This window comes from Zea mays, chromosome 2 (assembly GCF_902167145.1).
Source record: "Zea mays cultivar B73 chromosome 2, Zm-B73-REFERENCE-NAM-5.0, whole genome shotgun sequence".
Classification (NCBI taxonomy): domain Eukaryota; kingdom Viridiplantae; phylum Streptophyta; class Magnoliopsida; order Poales; family Poaceae; genus Zea; species Zea mays.
The window spans coordinates 241702653-241709665 of NC_050097.1; the positions used below are offsets into that span (position 1 = coordinate 241702653).

The window sequence follows — 7013 nt, forward strand, 5'->3', positions numbered from 1 at the left end:
GAGGTGGAGTAGGGTCGCGGAGGGCCGGAGCCCGGAGGCATGACGCGCGATGAGGACGAGGTGGGGGAGGGCGGCGATGGAGAGGGAGGAGCGGCGTGAAATCTCCAGAAGCTCCGTAGGATATCTTTGGCGTTGGCCACTGATCTACGATCAAACGGCGGAAACAAAAAAGAGTGACGTGGCAGCATGGTTGGGCGCGTTTCTGTTCGGCTTTCATAATAAGGAAATATCTTTCTCATAACATTAACATGGGTGTTTACAGCTGCAGGCTCCTCGTTGTGGAAATAATTCAGGCTGGAATACTACCACTGCACCATCACTCCAGCAGCGTTACAGCTACTAGCATAGTTCCAACTGTCAATGTACATGGGTTGCCCTGCACCCCACAGCTGCTACACCTGTTTTGACTACAATCTGTGTAAAAACTATAGAAGCCACAGCCGGATTATAGGGATGTTTGAATTCACTAGAGCTGATAGTTAGCTGGCTAAAAAATTACTAGTAAGAGATACTCCATTTTCGACTCTCTATGTGACACTCTATTTACGTCTTCATAAAGATTACATTCTATATGTAGCATCTCACTCCAACAGACTCTCTATTTAGTTTGGCTTGTCAGCGGCTAGCCAAATTTGGCTAGAGAGGGAGCCAATTTGAAGAGCCGGATAGCTTGGCAAGTTAGATGGCTAGTCTGTTGGAGAGTTATTTTGCTATTGAGTAGCTAAAATTTGGCTTGCTGAGCCATTTAACTAATCTCTTGGATATGCTCTAAAATTAGCTAGCTAACAAATAGCTAGCCAACGACTATTAGCTACTTTACTAAAAGTAGTTAATAGTTGAACTATTAGCTAGAGTGTTTGGATGTCCTCAACTAATTTTAGCAGCTAACTGTTATTTCTAATGCATTCAAAAACCCCGTAAAGCTGCAGCGGCGATAAGCGTGGCTGGGCATGCATACCACTTGATCTCTTGTGCTATACCCTTAGCACTTATCCCTTACACAGAAAGTGTCGCATCGATCATATAAGCAGTACCATATATTCTGTGTGTTTCCTATATTGTTTAGGAGATCTATATATGGCCATGGCCTCCTCCCGTAAAGAAACAACAAATCTTCTATAAACTGATCATTCATACGTGACAAGGAAGGTACCTTCCTTGCAAGCGGCCGCACCGGTAGTGGCCCAATGGGCGAGACAGAACTCGTGCGCACGCACTTCAAACTTGAGCGTCCGAAACTAAGGCCCATCCAGCCCGCGCTTTAGCTAAGGCCCACACAACCTACAGGAGACGGTGATATAGCACATAGTGACAATTTCCCCATGCGTGTTTTTTTTTTTTTTTTTTTTGCGCCGGCCCGTCCATAAACGAGGGGAGACGCATGGACGGTTAGAGCAGGCCACAAGGCGCGCGCTCCAGACCTTAGCCGCCCGCGACCGCGACACGCTCCGCGACCGCGACTAGGGCCGGCCGATTGCACTACTGGCCTTTTTTTCTTTCTTTCTTGTTGTTATTTTACTGCAGACTTAAGTTTCCTTTTGTTATTCCACATCAGCGCATCGTTCTAATAAAAAATTTAAATATGATTTGACCTGTTGCTGTCAATTTTCATTAGCTATCGACTTGTTCTTATCTTCATATCACATTGCTAATTTTCATTAGATACCGAGTTGTGCTAATAGCTAGCTAACTGTTAGCTAATCTGTTAAAACTAGTCTGGATGTCTTCAATTAATTTTGGTAGCTAACTTTTAGCTGACTGTTTGGATATCTTCAATTCATCTCCTGAATCGTGGTTACTCTAAGAGGTCAATTTGAGATAGAATTAGATCTAGTTTATTTATTTGATAGAGGGTGTGTGTGATTATTATGATTATTCCATTGCCACTGCCAATGTATGTGGTTTGCATGCATGCAGATGGCGCTGTGGAAGAAGTGGAACCTAGGATCTGTTTGGTTTTGCTGACTAATTTGCCACGGTTTGCCACTTCTAAGGTTAGACAAGTTTGACTAAGTTAGTCATGTGAATTAAACATATAGTTGTGATACGATTTTTCTCCTGCTACATAGGTCCGACTCGTTAATGACTGATAAAAGTGTTGTAAGATTGTCTTAGGTGTAGTAAACTGTGGCGCAGAATTTAAGCGCCTAACCCTAGACACCTTAGACAAGTGTGGCATAAAATTGTGTAGTAATTTTTGGCATGGGCGGACCGACGTTAAGAGCAGTGGGCCGGGGGCACAGGCCCCACTCAATTTTGCTGATTTAGCGAAAGTTTTACCTTATTTACTATAACCACAAAGGCTTATTTGTAATTAACCCTTCATTTAGGCCCCCTTCGAAATTAGGCCCCTACTCAGATTTTTGTCTAGGTCGGCCCCTAATTTTTAGCACCATGCGTATAGAACCAAAGAGCCCTAATCTTCCTCCTCTTCCTGCAGCTGCGCAAGCTCATCCTGCCCTTCTACTCCTTCACGCTCTTCTGCATCGTGCTGCCGCTGACCATGTTCGTCCCGGACTGGGTGGTGTGCTACGTGCCGGCGCTCATGTCGCTCCTCAACGTGCTGCCGGCGCCCGTCTCGTTCCCTTTCGTCGTCCCGTACCTGCTGTTCGAGAACACCATATGTCCGTGACCAAGTTCAACGCCATGGTCTTGGGCCTGTTCCAGCTCCGCGGCGCCTACGAGTGGGTGGTCACCGAGAAGTCCGGCCGCCCGTCAGAGCGAGCGGCGAGGACAACGCCCACCAAGCGGCGGGAGGAGGAGGCTGGGACGGCGGAGGCGGCGAGGAGGAGGAGGAGGAGGTACGATCGGATGTACAAGAAGGAGCCGGCGCTGCTGCTCCTGACGGACGCCGCCCGGATGTAGTAGGGCCACAAACCGGACGGCACGTGAATTAGCGAGAAGAGCTATATAACTAAGCAAAAATGTAGTTAGGACAACAATGATCCTTCTAGCTTTATTTTAGTTTTTTTATTAACTATGTAACTATCCCAAATGAAAAAAGAGAAATGTATTGCTTAAACAAACTGATGAATTTGCGTCCGGATAAACATGATGGCTCCCTATATATGCAACTTGCGGCTCCACCACAAGGGATACGAGAATTGGAAGAAGACGACAGCAGTAAGGAATGAGTGAGAAGCTATAACTTAGCATCAGTAGTGGATTAGTTGTGGATATATTTTGGAGGAGACGCGCGTCAATCTCCGGCCCTCATTTTACAAAACCCCTCCTTCTCCGGCCACGTCGCAGTCGGCAGTCCTCGACGCCGGAGAAGGAGGAAACACAGCAGAGGCCGCGCTGCGCACTCCCGCCCTTCCATCATATCGCCTACTAGCATCACTAACCAATATCTCTCATAGCTATTACCTAATTAACTTGCTGCCTTCCAAGAACCCTAATCCCTTAAATTAACTAACTGAGATCTGAAGAAGTCCAACAACGGGCCGAGAGAGATGGACATGTGACTCGATCGTGTGGATCGATCGACTGATACGGCCTGTCAGGCGTCGGTCCAGGCGGCGAACACGGGCATGTGCGCGATGGAGACGGCGGCCCTGGCCGACGCGGCCGTGGACGCCCAGGAGCCGAGCGGGCTGACCGGCTTGGCGCTGGCGGCGTGCGCAGGCGGCGGCTTGGAGAAGAGCATGGACAGGCCGCGGTCGGGGCTGCCCTCGCGGTAGTTGCCGTTGCCGATGCTGGTGAGCAGCGACGACGCCGCGCTGGACACGGGAACGTGTTGCGCCGCGTTGCTGTGGTGGTGGCCGCCGTCCGCGGCGGTGGCCACCAGGTCGTGCAGCACGGAGAAGCAGGCCTCGCCGGAGAGCACGTCGTGGTGGTGCTGGTGCTGGCTTCCGTCCCTCGGCGGTGGCGGCGGCGCCGCGGCGGCAGCAGCAGCAGCAGCCTGCTGCACCAGGGCAGCAGCCGCGGCCGTGACGCCGCAGTCGGGGTCGTCGTCCTTCCTGCGGCGCGCGAGGTCGGGCGGCAGCAGCGTGCTGCTGGCCATGATCCTGTCGGCGTCGTAGCGCGTGAGGTCGAAGTTGGTGACGGCGTTGAGGCCGCGGAACTTGATGGCCGCGACGTCGTACGCCTCCGCCGCCTCCTCCTGCGTGCCGAAGGTGCCGAGGTAGAGGTCCTTGTTGCCCGAGACGCGGCCGATGCGCGCCTGCCACCGCCCGTGCTGGTGGTGCCTGCATGCACAGCGGCGTCAACATGCATGCTGTGTTGCGATGCGGTTTCAGAGAGAGCTCGAAATAAAATGATCACCTTGTTACTCCCCGGTACATGGACGCGCCCCGTGAGAAGCCGCTGCTCTTCCTGCCGTACTTGTACGTACCATATTAACATGACCGATCATTTGGTGAAGTGAAACGACGTACGTACGTACCTCCTGAGGTGCGCCACGTACTCCTGCCGTGTCATGTTCTTCATCTCCTCCAGCTCCTCCTGGTAGTCCTCCAGCTTCATTCAGGTTGCAGGCACACACGCAGCACAGTATCAGCGCAGCAATGGTAGGATTTTTACCATGATGCACCACGGTAAAACAAAAGCAAAAAAAAAATTATTACCGGGAAGTTGATGTGCGTGGAAGGGCCCCAGTACTTGAGCGCCGCCAGGTCGTAGGCCCTCGCCGCCTTCTCCTCCATGTCGTACCCGCCTAAAAATATACAATACCGACCACGCTCTCAGCAGTCAGCTCAGCTCGCAGTTTTTTTTTTACTTTTTCACCATCAATGTGCTTATGTGCAGCAAAGAGTGCTTACCGAGATAAACTGCAGCGTGACAGACAGACAGGCAGTCCGCCATCGTCCCCACAGCCAAAAAAACACCCATTTAGATTTAGATAGATAGATAGATAGATAAATTTGCTGAAATTTCATCAATTTGTTGTTACCTTGCCGGCCCTTCCTGCTCTGGCCTTCCTTCTTGCAGCTGTTGTCCCACAGGTGCGCCTCATACCTCCCCGTCCACCTATGCCTGCTTAATTACTTTCAGTTTTAGTTTTAGTTTCAACTTCAGCTTCAGCTCCATGGACGGACGGGCGGACGGACCAGTCAACTAGCTCGACACGGCGGCGTGTACGTACGTACCTCGTCACGCCGCGGTACTGCGACGTCCTCTGCCCGAACGTGTCGATGGACTTGCGGTGGTGCACGGGCTGCTTCTGCCCCGCCGCGCCGCCGCGCTTGCGCCCGCCGTCCATCGACGCCGCCGCCGCCGCGCCGTACTCGGAGCTGGGGTGCGCCGTCACGCAGCTCGACGGCGACGACCCGGAGCTGATGGACAGGGCCAGCGCGTGCTGGTGCGGCTGCCCGGCGGCGGCCAGCAGTGCGCCGTTCTCGGCGCGCGCCGCCACCCAGCTCGCCATCGCCGTCGCCGTCGCGGCGGCCTCGTCGTCCGCCACCAGCTGGGACCCGGCCGAGGCCCCGCCGTACAGGTCCACGCACGGCGGCTGCAGGAACGACCCGTGGTGGTGCCCCGGCCCGCCGCCGCCTCCGCCTCCGTAGTAGTAGTAGTAGAAGCTGGAGGCGGCCGCCGGGTTGTCCAGGCTCAGCGCCATGGCCTGCGACTGCGCCGCCGCCGCGCCAAGGAAGTCCTCGAGCTTGGGCCCTGAGTGAACCAACAATGACGCCGATCGATCAACAACAACGACCAGCGGGCCGGTCGACGCGAGGCCATCGGCTCAGTATGGATGTGGCGCACGTACGTACGTACCGTGGTGGTCTTGCTGATCGCTCCTCCGGAGCGCCTCCATGATGCAGAGGGAGCCGTCGGACTTGAGCGGCATGGACGCCAGCTGCGGCGTGTAGTACGGCGACGCGCTGGTGGCCAAGCCGCCGCCGAGGCCGTACGAGGCGGCGGCGCCCGCAGTGACGGAAGGGAAGAAGAGGCCATGCTGCTGCTGCTGCTGGAGCTGGAGCTGGTGCTCGTCCATGTGAGGAGACAGCGAGAAGCCTAGCCAGCCGCTCGCCGCGGCGTTCGTGTCATTGCCGCCGTTGTTGTTGTTGGTCATTGCGTCAGCGGAGCGCGCTGGACAAAACTACAAGAGGAAGATGAACGGGGTCGTCGGGCTAATATATAGTAGGAGCTGATGATGGCGGCGGGAATGGCGACCGGAGTGGATCAATCATCGGGGAGCGCGCGGTGTGATGGCCATTGCCGCGACGAGAGATCGATGAGGGCCGGGCCGGCGGGGTCTGCGATAGCTAGCTAGATCGGCCGGCGAGGCGTGAAGCAGAGTAGAGGAGAGGAGGTGGGCAAGTGTGTTTGCGCTTGTGTGGGCGCGCGTGGCTTTAAAGGGGGAGTCCAGCGCAGCAAAAGGAATGAGACTTGCTCCCTCTCCTTCCAACATTTACACACACAACATGCTGCATCACCCTACCAAAAGAGAGAGTGAGAAATGGTTGGACTTGGATGGATAGATAACATTCTCTTCACACATGCCTCAGCTCATAGGGATCTGTGTACCTACACATACACACATTCTCTCTCTCTCTCTCTAATCTCTATATATATATATATATGTCTACAGTTTTGTGTTGTCCTCTTGCAGAAGTAAAGATCATCAAGGAATCAGTCAGGAATATAAAATGCAATCTGCTGGCCCTTAATTCGTCCTGCGCGCGACATATATATCGCCGGTCATTAATTGGAATAATAATCGTCGATACCATTTTAGAGGCATTTTTGAATAAGAGCATATCCTGTAGGAAAAGGACGTCGGTGCTCCCATGCGCAAAATGCATTCAGCCCATCCATCCAATATCCAACGGTGTACCGGTTTTTTTTTTAATGAACAACACTAACGTGGGGAGCGTGGGAGGACTTATTTGCAAAAATGTCATAACACATTAACACCGTTGGATACATAACAGATGACTTGGATGCATTTTGCGCATGGGAGCACCGGCGTCCTTTGTCTACAGGATATGCTCTCTTTTTGAATACAAACATATGTGGTGCAAGTGTTGTTCCCTATAAACTCACAAACAATGTGGCTAGTTGCTAATTTG

The 7013-nt window shown here is 53.0% G+C and overlaps 1 protein-coding gene and 1 pseudogene across 1 annotated transcript; one reads left to right on the plus strand and one right to left on the minus strand.

The window, feature by feature from the left end:
• The first annotated feature begins 248 nt into the window (after nucleotides 1–248).
• Nucleotides 249–2865, plus strand: LOC109944457 (probable xyloglucan glycosyltransferase 9; annotated as a pseudogene).
• Nucleotides 2866–3151: 286 nt separating this feature from the next.
• LOC100502174 (uncharacterized) lies at nucleotides 3152–6243 on the minus strand. Its single transcript, NM_001363209.1, has 8 exons — nucleotides 5716–6243; nucleotides 5091–5610; nucleotides 4895–4977; nucleotides 4764–4772; nucleotides 4569–4657; nucleotides 4388–4461; nucleotides 4267–4317; nucleotides 3152–4190 (listed from the first exon to the last, which is right to left on the minus strand). The coding sequence occupies exons 1-8, from the start codon at nucleotides 6011–6013 to the stop codon at nucleotides 3503–3505; spliced, it is 1812 nt and encodes a 603-aa protein (NP_001350138.1). The 5' UTR covers nucleotides 6014–6243; the 3' UTR covers nucleotides 3152–3502.
• Between the last annotated feature and the right edge of the window lie 770 nt (nucleotides 6244–7013).